The sequence below is a fragment of the Danio rerio genome, chromosome 18 (genome assembly GCF_052040795.2).
Source record: "Danio rerio strain M-AB ecotype USA chromosome 18, GRCz13ab, whole genome shotgun sequence".
Classification (NCBI taxonomy): domain Eukaryota; kingdom Metazoa; phylum Chordata; class Actinopteri; order Cypriniformes; family Danionidae; genus Danio; species Danio rerio.
The window spans coordinates 20,286,328-20,305,028 of NC_141038.1; the positions used below are offsets into that span (position 1 = coordinate 20,286,328).

The 18,701-nt window shown below is 35.2% G+C and overlaps 2 protein-coding genes and 1 long non-coding RNA gene across 11 annotated transcripts in view; 1 reads left to right on the forward strand and 2 right to left on the reverse strand.

Annotated features, from left to right (window-relative positions):
• The window catches only part of dennd4a (DENN/MADD domain containing 4A), a 343,904-nt gene that overhangs the window by 91,533 nt on the left and 233,670 nt on the right, over positions 1–18,701 (reverse strand). The window lies entirely within an intron of this gene.
• The window catches only part of tgm2l (transglutaminase 2, like), a 63,885-nt gene that overhangs the window by 32,041 nt on the left and 13,143 nt on the right, over positions 1–18,701 (reverse strand). For 3 of the 8 annotated variants that reach the window (XM_087293072.1, XM_087293071.1, XM_087293070.1), the window contains 8 exons: positions 18,435–18,553; positions 15,858–15,986; positions 15,259–15,436; positions 13,794–13,932; positions 8,640–8,743; positions 8,279–8,521; positions 6,347–6,613; positions 6,091–6,251 (listed from right to left, as the gene is read on the reverse strand). In XM_087293072.1, the coding sequence (XP_087149198.1) occupies positions 6,091–6,251; positions 6,347–6,613; positions 8,279–8,521; positions 8,640–8,743; positions 13,794–13,932; positions 15,259–15,436; positions 15,858–15,986; positions 18,435–18,553 (1,340 nt within the window). Of the gene's footprint in view, positions 1–2,542; positions 3,099–3,176; positions 3,314–6,090; positions 6,252–6,346; positions 6,614–8,278; positions 8,522–8,639; positions 8,744–13,793; positions 13,933–15,258; positions 15,437–15,857; positions 15,987–18,434; positions 18,554–18,701 lie in introns of those variants that run through there. The other 5 variants (XR_015514846.1, XR_015514844.1, XR_015514845.1 and 2 more) reach the window with 4 other exon arrangements.
• Positions 10,458–13,236, forward strand: LOC147839709 (uncharacterized). 2 transcript variants are annotated; one of them, XR_015514886.1, is made up of 5 exons: positions 10,458–10,510; positions 11,193–11,309; positions 11,403–11,444; positions 11,772–11,902; positions 12,243–13,236. It is a non-coding gene; the product is annotated as an uncharacterized LOC147839709 (long non-coding RNA). The 2 variants fall into 2 exon arrangements; XR_015514885.1 differs by having other exon boundaries at positions 11,772–11,858; positions 12,243–12,322.

Here is an 18,701-nt window from a genome sequence, read left to right on the forward strand (position 1 = left end):
TTTATCCATGAGGTAAACACTAAACAAAACTTTCCATCCGGAGCTCCTTCAAGGGACGTCACACTTGTAAACAATCGCTCCATCGTGCTTGCACAGCCACGCACAGACTCGTCATTGATACCAAGCCGACCAATCACAGAGCTTTCACATGGCACTAACATGCCTGTGTTTTTTTTCTGTAATAAATATGGCTGTCAAGCCGAGATCTTGCTGGTTTATTGTGTGTATGTTGTTTACATGAGGAAATCTGTGTTACAAGTTAAACAAAAATTCTAATAAACAAATATATTTCCAATTTTAATAGTTTTTTTTGTCTTGTGTTTACATTAATGTTATATGAATAGCCAAAATTACAAGTTTCAGTCTTTTAAATGTGATTAATCGCGATTAATTGCAAAAAGTGTGATTAATTGGTTAATTTTTTTTATCGATTAACAGGATAATACAGTGTAAATTCAATATTGTTGATCCTGGACCATCATAATCATTAAAACAGTTTATTTTTCTAAATATTTTTAGAGTTTCCTCACTTGTATTACATAGGACAGTAGAGACCAGACAGGAACATTTAAGAAGCTGTGATAGTAAAAGGATCGGCAAGGCCCAGAAGGTGGGATTCAAACTTGGGTCACCTTAATCAACTCAGTGTTAGGCCAGTGTACTTTACCACTAGGCTATATGCAGTGATATTTAATTACAGTTTGAGTTCCCTAGTGTTTATTTAGGAGCATCATAAAAAATTTAATACAGTGTAAATTTACTATTGTTGATCCTGGACCATCATAAACATTTTAATACAGTATAAATTCACTAATGTTGATCCTGGACCATTATAATCATTTCAATACAGTGTACATTCACTATTGTTAATCCTGGACCATCACAGTTTTTTTTTATAAGTTTTTTTTCACCTTCATTATGGAGGACAGAAGAGATTAGACAGGAATACGAAGAGCAGAGAAAGAGGAATAATTGTCAAGGATCTTGAGGTGGGATAAAACTGGGGTCACCCCGAGCAACTCAGTGTTATAAATCAGCACACTTTACCACATGGTTATCGGCAATGACATTTTATTACAGTTTGAGTTCACTAGTGTTTATCCTGGACCATCATCATACACTTTAATACAGTTTTTTTAATATCTTTTGGGTTTTTTCACCTGTATTATAAGGACAATAGAGATGGGACAGGAATACACAGGGAGCAGAGAGAGGGGAAGGATCAGCAAGGGACTTTGAGGTGGGAATCAAACTCGGGTCACTCTAAGCAACTCAGTGTTATATGACAACGCACTCTACCACTAGGCAGCTGGCAATGATTTTTTTTTTTTTTTTTTGCAGTTTGAGCTCACTAGTGTTTATCCTGGAGCATCATCATCATTTTAATACAGTGTAAATTCACTAATGCTGATCCTAGACCATCATAAACATACAATCGAGTTTTTTAATAAATATATTTCAGATATTTTATTTCACCTATATTCTGTAAGACAGTAGAGATAGAAGAGGAATAGGGAGCTTAGAGAGAGGAAGGATCAGCAAGGGAACTTCAGGGAACTGAACTAACTCGAGCAACTGTTATAAGTCAGCACACTTTACCAATAGGCTAAAAATGTTGAGTACACATAAAAATACAAAAGGGATAAGTATTATGTTTTGTTTTTTCACTCAACCCGAGGCATTCAAGTTTTGCAGAGAAAACCTTTCAGTTGGCAAAACTTAAAAAGTTTTGTTAGAGTAGTTCACCACTTGAGAAAACTAATAATCATCTGTTAACCTAACTAAAAGTTTTTTGTAATACTGACAAATAATTTAGGTCAGTGCAGAAGATGTTTTTGAAAGTTGAGTGAACAAGAAAAGGAAATAAAATAAGGATTATGTTTTTTTTTTTTTTTTTTTACTGACTTAAAAATCTACATATATTTTTGGTTTTAAGAATTAATTTCTGTGAGTGATGACATCATTGTTGACATCAAAATTTGTGTAATGCATAATGCCACAACAGCCCAAGGGTTAAATTTTTTTTATTCATTTGACACAACTGGACAGCAACGCATTTATTTGTTTTAGTAGACTTGCAAATTCTCAATACCTATCCACAGGAGGCTTGACATAAAATAAAAATAGAATAGATAAATATACACAACATTATAATTCTTTACATTAAATTGTAAGGCAATAGCAAAGGCGGCAGTATTAAACAATCTAATAGACTATTTGTGCAAACACTGCTGTTTGTTTTTAACCACTTTTTAAGTACAATACTTAAAACTTTTAGATTACCTTTTAATTTTAGGCTAACAGGTAAATCATTCCAATATTTGGTTGCCTTAACAGAGAAAACCGGTTGATCAAAAAAGTCCATAATTTCAATTGCTTGTTAATATATCAAATCAATAGGCTTCAATGTGGTTAAAGAGGCTTGTGACCATGATGTAATGCAGTAAGACAAGCATACATTGTAATAATTAGCCAAACCTAAAACCTAGATATATGCTAAAATAGTTTTTTATAAACAGTGATAAACAACAAGGTGAACAAATATGGCTTTCATAATTAAAAGTATGTATTTTATTTTCAAATCAAACACAACAACATTATACAGAAAGTACAAAAACAATTACTTCACAAATTTCTTAATCAGATTAACATTTTATATAATAAAAGCAAGCGTGTATTCACATAACTCTGCATTTTACAAAAATAGCTTTTGTGGTTCTTATATTCAAGGTCTGCATGAAAAAAGCATGGTAAAATATCATAGTGACATCATAAAGTAATTTTAAAGAGAACTCCTCAGAATAAACAAACAGCCAACAAATGATGTAATAAGCAAAAGAGCTGTCATTAGGTATATCGCATTAACTACATTTACAGTGAAGTATTCTGATGTGCACTTCTCTGAACTGTGCATGCTTGTCTAAATTTCTGGGACAGCATTTACATGTCGCATTCTTGTCCGAACAATGACAGAGGCTTCTCCCTTGACATCTCTAAGTCTGTCCGAGTCAAAGTCCACGAGCAGTTTCCTCAGGCCAGCGCGGGTGGGTTTGAAGGAGAATTTAACAGTCACAGTCTGCCCAGATTCAATCTTGCCACTATAAAGACCAACATGCATACATTAACAACCATAACTTGGGTTTATAAGACAGTTAGTTTCTAATACCAGTACATACTGAGTTTTTATTTCTCTGGCCTCTGTTAGTCCTGCTCCCTCCACAGTAAACACACCCCCTTGAAGATTAATAGGTAAGGGGTTGGTGAAGGAGATGTGCGCAGTCAGTTTACGGGATACAATTGCATTGCCAATAATCTGAAAATCAGAAAAAAAATATTACTTATTAGGTCACAGTGTCAAAGTCACAGTCAGCTTTATTGTCAATTCAACCACAAGAATCGAAATAACGTTACTCTCAGACCCTATAGGTGCCTAACATATAATGTTAATACAAAAAGTAGAGTCTTGAGAAAGAATTTACAATAAATACAATCATACATAAAATGTAATTGTAAATGTAATTATGATAAAGTGACAGCGTCATGATATATAGGGAGGTAGTCCAATGGTGCATAAAGTGACCAGAGATGTAAGTGTGTATGTGTGTGTGTGTGTGTGTTTTCATATGTGTCAGAGTCCAAAGGTGCATGGGGAGGGAGAGGGGAGTGGTGGCAGAGCTGGGAGAGAGTTCAGTTTCCTGAGAGCCTTATGGATGAAGCAGTCTTTCAGTCTGTTGGTCCTGCATGGCCTGGAGATTCCGCAGTCCCCTCCCTGATGGCAGCAGACTGAAGAAGCTGTGCATTGGGTGGGTGAGATTTGCTGTTATGCATGGGGCTTTTCGGTTGAGACTGAATTTGGGATGCCGAATTTAGCATGGCGTGACTTTCCGTTTTTAAGTTACAGAATCCCAAATTGTAACTAAGGAAATTTGGCTAATAAATGTGAAACTTTAACAGATTCTTATTTTTGTATGTTGTTGGTACATCAAAAGGGGTGGTTATGATGATAATCTTTTGTGCTAAACCTTCTTAAATAGAAAATGAGGAGAATAACTGTAAAAAGGCACACCTTTTGGCTACAGGCCTGCTTTTATATTATAGGGATATTTTTTTTCTTACAATCAAAGTCAATGGTTACAGGTTTCTAACATTCTTGAAAATGTATTTTTTTGTGTTCAACAGTAAAAAAAACGTATAAAGGTTCGAAACTACTTGAGGGTGTGTAAATAGTGAGTAAATTTAAATTTGAGTGAACTATTTGCTTATTTTAGATTAGAACCACTGGAATTCTACAGGAATTAATCAACACCAATAGCAATGTCAACAAAAAATCAAATAGACAATTCTTACCACTCTTAAACAAGAAAAACACCAAAAATAGAACTATAGTATATACTGAATATAATAGTAGTATAATGTTGGGTTTCAATGACAACTTTATCTTTTCCAAAAGGTAAGAATTAGAATAGAATTAGAATAGAATTAGAAGTCAGAATTATAGCCCCCCCTTAATTTTTTGTTTCTTTTTTAAATATTTCCCAAATGCCGAGCAAGGAAATTTTCACAGTATGTCTGATAATATTTTTTCTTTTGGAGAAAGTATTATTTGTTTTGTTTCAACTCGAATTAAAAAAACATTTTAAGGTCAAAGTTATTAGCCCCTTTAAACTATATATATTTTTTGATAGTCTACAGAACAAACATCTACATACAATAATTAATGCCTACCCTAACCTGCCTAGTTAACCAAATTAACCTAGTTAAGCCTTTGATTTTCACTTTAAGCTGTATAGAAGTGTCTTAAATATCTAGTCAAATATTATTTACTATCATCTTAGCAAAGATAATATTTTTTTAGTAAAGTTCAGATGGAGAACAAAATAAAAAAGCAAAAGAAACATATTGGATTACATTAATTAAAAAGCACCAAATTTTGTTACTTTCATTTTAAGTATCTATACCAACACTGACAAAAATGTAAAAGCCTTATATTTCTTTAGATAAATGTAAACATGTAAAACACTTGAACATCTAAAACTCTGACATCTAAAACTCTAAAACTCAGAAACCTGACAGAAATAAACTAAAAATAATAAGCCGCTTAATCAACATTTCCAATACTTTATTGCCTGTCTGATTTGCTGGAATGCTCCACAATCTGAAATATTATGGCTTTTTATTTATGTTTTTTTCTATGTTAAGCTGCTTCTACATTGAATCTACATTGTAAAAGCACTATAGAAATAAAGATGAAATGAATTTTTGCTGAATATTTTACTTTTTATATATACGATGTGAAAAACCCACAGAGTGGTATTTCCTCTTAAACATATACTGCAGACAATATCCAAATACACCAATATGGCACCTAAAACACTAATAAAAACATCAAAGGAGAGAAGTTTGATATTGTTCCAGTGTTGAGTCAATGTAAAATAAGTGATTTAATATAAATTTAAAGGTTTATTCTGCTGTGGTGATCTCTGAAATAGAGAGCAATTCGAAGAAAAAAAAAATGAATAAATGTACAATTGAAATTAAAACTAACCACATGGTTTTATTAGCTCACATTGCTAGTTTTGTGGTGAACAATTCATATGTGCATGTTATTAGGAAAAAAAAATGTTTGCCCTTGTAATCTAAAATTAAAATCTGAAAATGCACTTCCTATTTTTTTCAATTAATTTATCAGATTACTTATGGTTTAGTCATTGGGCATGGCTAGCATACTTAACCGTGACCCTCCAACTATCAGTTTTGACAACAAACAGAAATAGTGAGCAGAAGGGGTCTGTTAGGTTGTAATAATTCTTGTGAAACACATTCCTAATCTTTCTGAATGAAATGCCTACTTTACCACATCAAATCAGCTCGCAGTAAAAAAAAGCAAGCCACACCCACTGTTTTCTCATCAAACATTTTGTTTATCTTCATCACAATATGAAAAAAAGATCAAGGCTTCCCGTTCATGTGGACTTTAAAATCATTTTACATCAATCGTGATGGATTTTTCATCAATGAAATAACATTTATTTAAGGGTACAAACCTGATGAAAAATCATAATAAAAAGTATTTTCAGAACAACTCATTACCTTGACATGAAGCGCTGGCATTTTCAAGGGGATGTTGGTTTCTTGCAGGATCAGGTTGTCTTGGTCATTGGGTTGGAGGAGGGCTGTAACTCTTATCATGTGGTGTTCGGAAACACATGCTCCATAATGATCATACTGAAGTCGCAATACTTCTTTATGAGCTAAAACAAAGTGACATTTTTAAAAAATATTCAAACGGCCCTATACATGTTTTAGACACCACTATGTGCAGCATAATTTAGTTCTGGTTTCTCACCTTTGTAAGCTGGCACTGTGAGAGAGGTTGTCTTTCTCTGGCATTCTCCACGATGGATACTGTTGTAGGTTATTGCGTTCGATGTGACTGTGAGTTGTGCATCAGTGTCCTCTCTGCCAGCGTTATACACCTCTATGATCACATCAAAGTCTGTCCCGTGGATAGCGGGGGCATGCTTGATGAAAAGCTCGAGCTGGCCTGGGCCATCTTTCTTTTGGCCCACTTGCCGTCCTGCCTTTTTGTAAACCTCTCGCTCCTTCATTGAGCCTGGTGGGACAAAACATTTCAGTGGGATTAAAGCCACAATGAGGTAGTAAGGACTAATGTAAATGAAAACATTAATCAGGACAAACTTTTATTGATTTGAAGTAGTCATGAACATTTTGAACTTTTGAGTGTTTTTGATAGACTATTATTATACTTGAGTAAATTATTTTGAAACTATTTTATTATTATTTTTAACTGAATAATTACAATATTACATGTGTAACTGTGAAATATTTGCCATTCAATTTGCATCACACAGCCTTCTTATATTAATTTTTATATTATAAATAAAAAATAGGGCAGCACGGGGGTGCAGTGGTAAGCACTGTCGCCTCACAGCAAGAAGGTCACTGGTTTGAGTCCTGGCTAGGTCAGTTGGCATTTTAGTGTGGAGTTTGCATGCTCTCCCTGTGTTCACATGGGTTTCCTCCGGGTGCTCTGGTTTCCCCCACAATCCATAGACATGCGCTGTAGGTGAATTAAATAAGCTAAAATGGCCATAGTGTATGAGTGTGTGTAAATGCAAGACTGTATCTGTGTTTCTCAATACTGGGTTGTGGCTGGAAGGGCATCCACTGTGTAAAACATATGCTGGAATAGTTGGTGGTTCATTCCTCTGTGGCGACTCCTGATAAACCAGAGACTAAGCCGAATAAAAATGAAGGAAATATATGCGCTTAAACTAGTTAAAAACTTCAATTTTCAGTATAACTTAGCAGTTTAAGTCTACTGAAACCTGTGTCCTGACATGTTATTCTAACCCTCGGTTTATACTACAACATTTGAATGGTTTTGAGGTTGGGGTTATGGATAGGGGATAGGGGTAAGTTAGGTTGATATCACGGCCTAATATCACACCATTCCATATTAAAATTTATACTGTAGCACAATCTGATCGCCATTAAAATGTGCTGCCTACCTTCTGAATGAGAGGTAGAAAAATCTGACAGGGTAGGAAAAATTGACAGAACACTAGAAGTTGCTGAGACTTTGATTTCAGTATGTTGATGTATTTCCATCCAAAATTGAATATTTTACAATAATATTTAAAAATGCGGGGACGGGGCTTTCTTCTTGAGCATCATTTCCTCTTAGCAACTAATCGTAAGTGGGGCGTACTTAAGAATATTGGTCACACTTCACGATAAGGTTCATTAGCTAATGCTAAGTAATGCATTTACTAACATGAACAAACAATGAACAATACATTTACTACAGTATTTATTCATGTTTGTAAACATTAGTTAATGAAAATACAGTTGTTTATTGTTAGTTTATGTTAACTCATGGTGCATTAACTAATGTTAACAAGGATGGACTTGAATGTTAATAATACATTAGTAAATGTTCAGTTATGATTAATAAATGCTGGACATGTGTTTTTCATGATTAGTTCATGTTAGTAAATGCATTAATTTATGAACCTTATTGTAAAGTGTTACCAGAATATTGTGCCTGAAGCCATCAAAATGACGTCAACAAAGAAGAAGTGCCACTCCAAATTCAGAAGCAAATGGTTAGTGTTTAATTGAAGATGACCAAAACAAACTTTTTTTTCAGTGGATTAACTTGTTCAGATTAATTGTTCACCTAAAAAATAGCTATTTAAATATTGTGCATTTTGATTTCACCCCGACTTGAAATGAGTTGCCTGTTTAACGTTACCTTCAGGATATTTGTAGTTGGCAGTAATGTCCTCTCTGAAGTCTCCATAGACACTCTTAGTGCTAATCTTCCGGCCTATAATTTTACTGTTTTGTGACACTTCTGATCGATCCCCATCTGGATGAACAATCCAGACAATTAGATCAGCGTTCACCTCAGAAAACACAAATGGGGTGTCATACTTCAACCCCACCTCTCCCTCCTTTACCGCACGGACAGGACAAGGCCCACAGCAGAAGATTCCTGTAAAATTATGAAACAAAAGTATGTAGATAATCCAGCTAAATTTCCAGTAAAAGAAGATGTGGAAAATGGTTATGGATGTTTATTTATGCACAAGGAAGGCAAGAAGAAAGATTACCATCACTCCTTTCTTGAGGAGTTGGATCGAGCACTTGCCATCCATCATAACCTTCTGGAAGGTCTTCACGTTTCATCCAGGATTCAACCCAACAGTGGTAATTCCTGTAAAAAAAGAAGGGTGAAGAAATATTGTTGCTTAGCATTACTCTTCCATGACTCAGTGGTTAGCACTGTCACCTCACAGCTAGAAGGTCGCTGGTTTGAGTCCCAGCTTGGTCAGTTGGCATTTCTGTGTGGAGTGTGCATGTTCTCCCCGTGCTTGGTTGGGTTTGCTCCAGTTTGCTCCAGTTTCCACAGTCCAAAGACATGTGGTATAGGTGGATTGAATAAACTAAATTGGCCATAGTGTATGTGTGAGGAGTGTGGGAGGAGAGTGTGTGGGTGTTTCCCAGTTCTGAGTTGCAGCTGGAAGGGCATTCACTGTGCAAAACATGCACTGGATACATTGGTGGTTCATTCTGTTGTGGCGATCCCTGATCAATGAAGAGACTAAGCAAAGGAAAATAAATGGCTGAATGATATTGTGCATTGGTGCAGTGTAACGCCGGGGAGTGACACCAACAACAGATGGTAGGATCCAAATGCAGGTTTATTCAAAGTCAGGCAAGCGATGGTCAGTTCAGGTGCAAACAGATATATGTAGACAATCCAGAATCGTAATCAAACACAGCCGAGGGGTCAGAAGGCAGGCGGCTAAACAGGAGAACTGGAAAAACAAAGCTAAGATCAAAACACAGGAAAACAAGACAGGGAAAACGCGTTGTAATGTCACCTTACAGATAAACAAGACTCGGCAAACTGAAGGGGTGAATGTGTGGCTTAAATAGTGTGTGTTAATCAGTCTCTGAAAGTCCTCAGGTGTGCAAATGTAATCAAGCTAGATGAGAAAGCAGGTGTGTGGGTGAAGAGCATGTATGAAGTTGAAATCCATTTACTGGCAGATTTGTAGTTTCATGAGTGAGTGTTTACCAGCGACATCTGGTGGTTTGTTCACTGGTAAACATGACATGCAGACACTAAATTAAAGATTCTATTTCTTTTTTAGTGTGGATTGGCTTTAAGTACATCATATGCTTAGCTTAAACAATGTCAGTTGTGTGTTGTTGTGAACACTAATAGCAATACTAATTAGTATGACTGCAACATGTGCTTGTAATAACACTGTTAGACATTTCTGTAAATTACACAGTTATTTACTGTATTTCACCCAGTGTAATGCTGCAAATTCCTTTTACGGTAAATAACTGTATTTACCGTTGCATTATGGGAATTTAGTGTGACGTCGAACTACATATACAGCGATGTACTGTATTTGTAAAAATTCGTGTATTATACTGTATTTTCCACAACTGCTTCAACGCCACCTTGCGGCGATTCGACTACTCTGCACCACATTTTGCCTGAGGACCCTGGAGCAATTCTGGTGGAAAATTTATTAGTGTGCCTGAAGAACATACTGGATTTAACAAAATTTACTCTGGTAAGCTGAGGCAGTGTTTCATTTTACAGAATGTTTTGTGGACGAGAATAGAACAAAGTAAAGTATAAAGTTGGCTATTATTATTTTCTCTGGCTTGGCGTTATTTCGCCCATTTGAGAAATATATCATCTATTAAGATGTTACCTTTATTTAATTTATTACATTAACACTACTATTACTTTAAATAAGACTGTTTATGATTATTAGCCATTGTTCTCGTCATATCTTTTTATTTATTTACATAGGAACCGGTGTTGCAGCGGGTTTTGGTTTAGGAGGGAACCAGAGGTATGCAGACAGTTTTGGAGGACACTTAGCACGAGACAACGGTCCGGCAGAGAGTGTTTTCCCCCAGAAGAATATGAATGAAAGACCATCAAATAATCCAGGTAAAAACGCGTCTGTCTGTGCTGACAACACTCGACATTAATTTGAGCACCTCTATTAGCATTTGTTTGCTCGGCAACATTAGCTGAAGCGATCTTAAAATGGTAATGTTAACTGTTAACGTTAGCTAAACTGAGCTAAGTTTATACTGAATTGGACTCAAACTCATTTTAACGTGCAACGTTTAACTTATATTGATTTATACTATATATATATTAGATGTTGTGAACTTATTTTTCTCTGGTTTAGAGTAACTTATATCGTTAGCTTGAGAAAATAACATCGCGACGTAACCTATAAGAACGTTAACGTAAATCTACAATATGCTTAGAGGTAAAGTTGGTTTTATATTCGCACATTCGTTCATTTAGAAGACTCTAACGTTATTCTGTTTACCATGTTACTTTGAATATTCGATCAGAATTAGCATGCCAGTATGACTTGAAATCAACATTAACACTGTTTATTTGACCGTGAGCATGTTGTACTTTGATAGTCATTAGCTGCTAAAATGATTTCACTATTTAGAGTTTGCAAATAATACTTTTATGAAATTAAATTATTAAGGGGGAAGTCTGCTAATAACCACCTTTTTGCTATTTATTGTTTGCTAATTATTTTTTTATCACAACTCTTGACATTTGGTTTAACATAATTGTTACCATTATATTTTTTTCTGTTTAGATATGGCACGAGCACAGCACCAGGTTTTGTCTGAAGAAACAAACAGCATTTCAGAGGAACATCTTGATCAGCACAGCCTTATGCTTAAAAAATAAGCAAGACCAGTAAGCAACCAAGGTAAACAAATAAAAAAAAAAGTTGTGTGGAGGTTGTGGATTGTAGCATGGTATTCTTATCTGTATTTTTGGCTTTTTTATGGTCTCAATATAGAATACTGGGAGCCTGCCTGTGCAAACTGGACCTCATACAACAGTAAGTACTGTACATCTATTTGTTTCTCAATATAGTAACGTTACTTTTAATACAAAATGTGTCACATGTTTAGTTGCTAGCTAAATAAAAAATCTTTTTCCCTTTTTTATTAAACCATTTAGTAGGTTTTTTTCATCTTTGTTTATAATATTTTTGAGCAGATTGAGGTCTGTCATGGGTCAGACATTTCAAAATACAATAATTAGTATTGGGATACATGCATTTGTCTATGTATTAAATGTCTTTTTCCCCATATTTTGTAATATTAAATAATAAATATTATTATATTAAATAAAATAATAAAAATTTTTGTATAAATAATTCCAGAGGATGAAACAAAATGCACAGCAACAACCAGAGTGAGCCAGAAGAAGGCAGGAGAAGTAGTGAAGAGAATGACAACCATGAACAACAGTGTGTTATCCTTCTTTCACCAGCTAACTGAGAACTTGGATTAGGTGAGACACTCTCAATAATTGTATCAGTATTCAGTCTGTTTTAGTTTATTAGGAATACATAAAACAAATAGTCTAATCTGTCCTGCTGTGAATCAACCCATCACAAATGCTTCAATGTTTTTGTAAAACCTTGTTAGGGAAAAAAATAAACAGGACATTCTGGTTAGTGATCTTTTAAACATGGTAGTGAGCAGGTTATGAGCAGGAGCCAGTTGCTCAGTACCAGCTGAAAACTAGCCCAACCTAGCTGCCATGCTTCAAAATAATTAACCGGTATATGATTTATTTTTTTTAAACAAGCTTCTTCTATGCTTATGTTAGTCTGTTTGTCCTTATCCAGAGTTCTTCATAATCCTGGACTGGGCCAAATCCTGACCAGATGCTGTGGTGGTCATGGAGGAGTGAATCCTAAAAGACACGTGATCAATGAGTTTCCGCATTGATCCAATGGGCCAGCCTGACCACCCGCTGGTGAACTTTCAAGCCTCCGGTGCCTAGACTGCGGCCTTGCACAAGTTTGGCTAGAGGAGAACTGGTCATGCCCAACTGAGCCTGGTTTCACTCAAGGGCTTTTATTCTACACTTTCGTCAGTTGGTGAAGTTTGTTCCATGCCACTGTCGCCACTGGATCGCTTGGCTACGATTGGTGGATCGGTGGATTTGCTCTTCAGTGTTTGGACTTTCAGCAGTGACATTTACTGCTTCAATTCTGAAAACTGGACTGAAGCAGCTTCAATTTACAAGAACTTCTATGTTAAGCTGCTTTGACATCATTGATCTACATTGTAAAAGTGCAATAGAAATAAAGATGAATTGCATTTGAACATGTGAATTCAGACCTTGTTGAGCATTTGACACCAGAATTAGTAATATTTTAAAGTTGTGTTGTTTCTGAGTCGGCTAATAGTTACAAATATTTATTTTTCCAACAATATGCAATTCAGAAGTTAAAATTTTTATTGTACATGTATGTTCTAGTGCTTTGTGTGATTTATTTATTTTTAATGTGTTGATTTTATTGCTTAATGTAATTTGCACACATTTTCCTTTAATTGCATTATTAATGTTTTAAAGAATGGAATATTTTGTAATTGTGTCTGGTTTAATGTCAGTAGTACTTAGTACAATTGGGTTATTTTTTCTCAACAATATGCAGGTCAGACACTTAAATTAGTTTTGTACATGTATGTTAATGTGCTTTGTCATTTTCAATGTTTTTTTTCTTAAAATAAAATATTTTGAATGATTGAAATGTAATGTTTTTACACATTTTTTAAGCTTGTTTTAAGCATCTCCAATGTTTTAAATAAAGAGTGTTTATTTTGTTAATATTTTGTAATTGTGTCTTTTTTAGGTCTATAGTATTAAAATAATATTAATAAAATTATATTATAAAATATTTAGGACAAAATTAAAAGGTTTACAGTAGCTAACTGTTAACTTAGGTTTTTACAGTAGTTAACCATTTTCAGACACTACAGTAACATGCTGTAAACGGATTTACAGTTGTATACTGTAAATCTAAAATACAGTAACTTACTGGCAACAGTGTTGCCAGTAAGTTACTGTAAAAACCCTTTGAAATGTCTAACAGTGAAACACATCATAACCATGCATTGGTGTGGACACTAAGCCGAAGGAGAATGAATGACTGAAGGTTTAAAAATGGTGTTTTTTTAAGTGATGGCGAAGTAGAAGAAACATCCTCAAAGAACCATTCAAAATTATTTTTAAAGGACTGCTTTTAGTGTAAAGAACATTTAAGAATCTGAAGAACCTTTTGTGCAATAGAAACATTCCACAGATGTTAAAAAGGTTCCTCATGGAAACATAAACACCGTTAAATTAATATCTAAGTGTGTAGTTGAGCATGTGGCATATAGTAACTCACCAAATGGTGTCCTTCCTGCCTTCAGACACACTTTCAAGCTGATCATTGACAAGGTAATCCACAGCAATGTTTGCATCAGTGTCGTGAGCAGATGAGTAATTGGTGATACATCTGGTTGGGATGCCAAGACATCGGAGTACTGTCGAAAGGGCACATTACAGATCACATGAGAGGCAGAGACAGAAATAATAACAGTAGTATGCTATTCTGTATTTAGTCAGTGAGTCAGATGTTGATACAGTAACTGCCCTGGACTGCTTTTCTCAAAAGCATTGTTATTCAATTGTGTTTAAAAGTTGTTGTTTTTTAACTTTGTTGGTTACAACCATTATTGGATTTGGGGAGTACACCAATGATTTAGCTTAACTGTCAAAGAATCAAGAATATGAACACAGCAGGTCATTTGATCATGTTCAGTGTAATTGAAAACCATTTATTTTCACCATTTCAGTATGCAGTCATGTCATAGCATCACTTTTGATAAAGAGTGCAAATTCAGGTAATATACAACTCTAGAGGCAAATAATTGAGTTTTAAAATTGAGAAACCATTTAGGCAATCTCTGGGTCTGGTGGGAGCAATTTTATCTTAGATTAGCATAAATCCTTGAATCGGTTTAGACCATTAGCATTTCAATCAAAAATGTCAAATAAAGATTTTTGATCATTTTCTTATTTAAAGCTTGATTTCAAGCTTTTGCAGTTACATCATGTGCTAATAAAATTAAAAGTTGCTGTTTTCTAGGCTGATGTGGCAAGGATCTATACTCTCATTCTGGCATAATAATCAAGGAACTTGCTGCAGTTTCATGGCTGTATCAGGCACAATGATATAACAGTGTAGTTTTACGTAGCTGAGGACTATTTTCAGGTGCTGCATTATTCATTCATTCATTCAATTTCAGCTTAGTCCCTTTATTAATCTGGGGTCGCCACAGCGGAATGAACTGCCAACTTATCCAGCATATGTTTTATGCAGCGGATGCCCTTCCAGCTGCAACCCATCACTGGGAAACATCCATACACACTCATTCACACGCATACACTAAGGACAATTTAGCCTACCCATTCACTTATAGCGCATGTCTTTGGACTTGTGGGGAAAACTGGAACATCCGGAGGAAACCCACATGGGAAGAACATGCAAACTCCACACAGAAAAAGGCCATCTGACCCAGCTGAGGCTCGAACTAGGGAGAATCTTGCTGTGCGGCGATCGTGCTACTCACTGCGCCTTGCTGCGTCATATCATAATAAAAGCTATTTTTGTGAGATGCTAATGGTCTAATACAATTCAATGGTTTATGCTAAGCTAAGCTAAAAGTGCCCCTGCCAGACCCAGGGATCAGCTGAATGGATTTAAAAATGATGAAACTCAACTGTTTAACTTTAAGGGAGTGTAAAATCAGCCTACATCCAAACAAAGTGTAGTTTTCATTTAACTCAGGCTTATGTGGCATTCCCACCTGTGCAGGCCACTCCTGTGAACACCCAGCACTGGCCATAGCGCACTTTCTGTCCTCCATCTTCACTCCAGCGCCTCAGGATGGGCACACTGCCAGTCCACCTTGTGGGGGCCACTCCATCACTGTACTCTCCATCCCACCGTCCAGATACCACCCCGCGGTCATCATTGGCATTCACCTGTTAATGCAATGCATTCTGTATATTTACCACGTCACGCTGTGGTTTAAAGTCATAGTTCACTCAAAAAATTAAGGTTTACTCACTATTTACTTGCCCTCAAGTGATTCCAAACCATTATGTGTTTCTTTACTCTGTTGAACACAAAAGAAGATATTTTGAAGTGGGCTACAAACCTGTAACCATTGACTTCCATTGTGGGAAAAACAAATACTATAAAAGTCAATGGTTTCCAGCTTTCTTCAAAATATCTTCTTTTGTGTTGAACAGAAGAAAGAAACTCATTAAGGTTTGTGAAGGATGAGTAAATGATTTTTGGGTGACCTATTCCTTTATTGCTGTGGAAAATCATTTATGCTTCAGCAAATATCATTATAACAGGGGTGGAGGCAATAAATGGCCATGCTAGCAGATGCCTTACCATGGCAGTAATAGTCCTGCTGACATAAACAGGGCTTGCTCTGTTGAAGATGTCCATCTCTGAGTTTTTCAGGGCTGCAGGTGAATTGTCCAGCACATCGAAGCAAATATCCACAACATCTTTTTCAAACTGTTTAAAACAGAGAATGAAAAGCATATGAATAGCTTAGTTTGCCTGCATCTGTTTTGCCATTTTGGGCATTTTGTCACAAATTTAGAGACTGTTGTTTTGACTGTTTGTAATTAAACCCATATTGGTGACATTTTTGTGATTAACAGACAAATAAAACATTTATTTTCTATGTTGTCAGGTCAGCCGACCAGCTCCTCCTGGGTGTGCCCAGGACAAGTCAAAAGTTCATTGGGATTTTGCTGTGTCTGCACCAAAATTGTGGAATGAGTTGTCATTGTATATTAGACAAGCCTCTTCCATTACTGTTTTTAAATCTCTTCCTAAAACCCACTTGTTCAAAATGGCTTTTAGCACAGCGTGAGATTGAGACATTTTGTTTATATATTTATTTTATTTTTTATTCTTATTTTATTTTTTTAAGTATTTGCTACACTTTGTTTTACTCTCTATTATCAGCATTTTGGTTAACTGTGTTGTTTTGAAGTGCTATAAATAGCATAAATAAATAAAATAAAATTTAATTTAATTTAATTTAATTTAATTTAATTTAATTTAATTTAATTTAATTTAATTTAATTTAATTTAATTGTTGTCACATTATCCTTTCATAAGTAAACATGAATGAGTCACAGCACAAACATTGTCTTTAACTTATGTGTGGTCAATTTGTCGGAAAACCTTTTTTTTCAGAGCAGAAGACTGCATATATGACTACATATAATAGGCTAAACATGTCTGACAAATGAAGAAAAAAAATGTAAATGTGAATGGGCTCTATGCACAAGTAGTGTTTTAGTCAATGATGAACTTCCAGTGAAAGGGTAATGTGACTATTTTCAGTTTTATAAGGTTTCTTTTACAGCATCGAAACTAAAATACATTCAGTTAAATAGACTTAAGCATTTCTTTAGTTGTTTAAGTGAGAAAAAAAGACGAAAGACGTTGTCATTAGCAGCATGCTCCATTGAAAATTCTTTGGTAAAATTAATTTCCATATTTTAAAGACATGGCATGGAAAAATATAATTTAATGCAGTGCTACATGTTTGGTCTGATGCCCACTTTATATTGTATCTCAGCCAGGCAGTGAAGATTGCTGTTTTTTTTTTTTAAGAAATATTATTTTAAACGCAGCGATTTTGTATGGGATGACAACTGACCGGAAGCCCTAAGGTTGGCTGACTGAAATTAAAAGTCTGTGTACATATATACCCCATAGTAAATATAAATATGGAGAATTTGGCTGCATTAAAACAGGAAAATAAATAATTGTATGTAATACTTTGCTAATATAATGTAATGAAATAATAAATATGCTAATTAGCACTTGACATCATCTAGTTACATTTACCATCTTTTTAGTCTGGTTTTAGGTACTTAATAATGATGTCATTTGGCGACACTGGCCTGCATTAGTACATGGGGATGCACAGGTTTAAATAAAATATAGCTAAATAGAAGTTGTGTATGAATTTAATGAACGTTAAAGGGGACCTATTATGCCCCTGTTTACAAGATGTAAAACAAGTCTCTGATGTCCCTAGAGTGTGTATGTGAAATTTTTACTCAAAATACTGACAAATAATCTTTGAAATGCCCCATTTTAAGCTTTGATACAAATTGTGCCATTTTTGTGACTTTCACTTTAAATTAAAAAGGGGTTTGTGCTCTTTTTAAAAGAGGGCAGAGCTGCAAATTCCATGTCAACACAGTGGCAGATTCAAAAGCAAGACTGACGTCCTATGCTAATGACAGAAAACATCACTAGTGGGCAGGGTATTACCCATTTGATGACATGTACACTGGGAGAATATCAATAAAAGACTTTCTGCAGACGTTTTTTGAAGTGTGATAATAAAAAATTAAATTAATTCATTTTTTACCAATAAGTAGCTTATATTCACACACTGCTGCCACACAACTGTGTTTAAAATCTTTATGAAAGTGATTTTTGCATAATAGGTTCCCTTATATATGCTTAAACCATCTTAAACTGCCTGTGTATAATGGCACATACGATAAAACTATTGTTGAAATTGATAATAAATGCCAAAATTTGCCTGAGTAGGGTTTATTTTAATAAAGAGAAAACTTTAGTTTTAGTTTCCCAGTCCTCAAATTTATATTTAAATGAAAGCAGACAGTCCCTTGTTTGTGAGACAGACATTATTGCCCGAAATGTCTGACATCCACAGAGAGTGATTACGGAGCAGACAAGCCCTCTGCGGTTGACCTGTCACAGATCTGTCACAATTCACACACTGCCTCATCTGAATTCCACCACCATGCAACATCACCCATAATTCCTGCCTGTGTGTCAGTCATCTCAGTCCATGGCACTTTCTCAGAGAGACCACTGACCACATGAATGTCTGCACAGATGGGGGCTGTATAAATTTGGATTTTATATTTTTCATAAGCAGTTGTGAATGCTTTTGTGTGTTACCTGTCCAAAGTTCCACGGCACAGTGGTTATATCGTCCCATGCGCCCTGGTACAAGATACCGTTTTCATTTAAAATGTACTCCTGCAGCATCTCCTCGCTTGGAAGGTACACACAGTCATCTGCAGGAAACAAATGTAATCATCAGAATGACTTTTTTCTGAATGGTGAACGATAAAACACTGACAGCCAATTAGAATTCACAGAGCTTGAGCATTTAAAGCAACAGACAACATACCTTGCCTGTAATTAAAAAATGAATGCTATTGT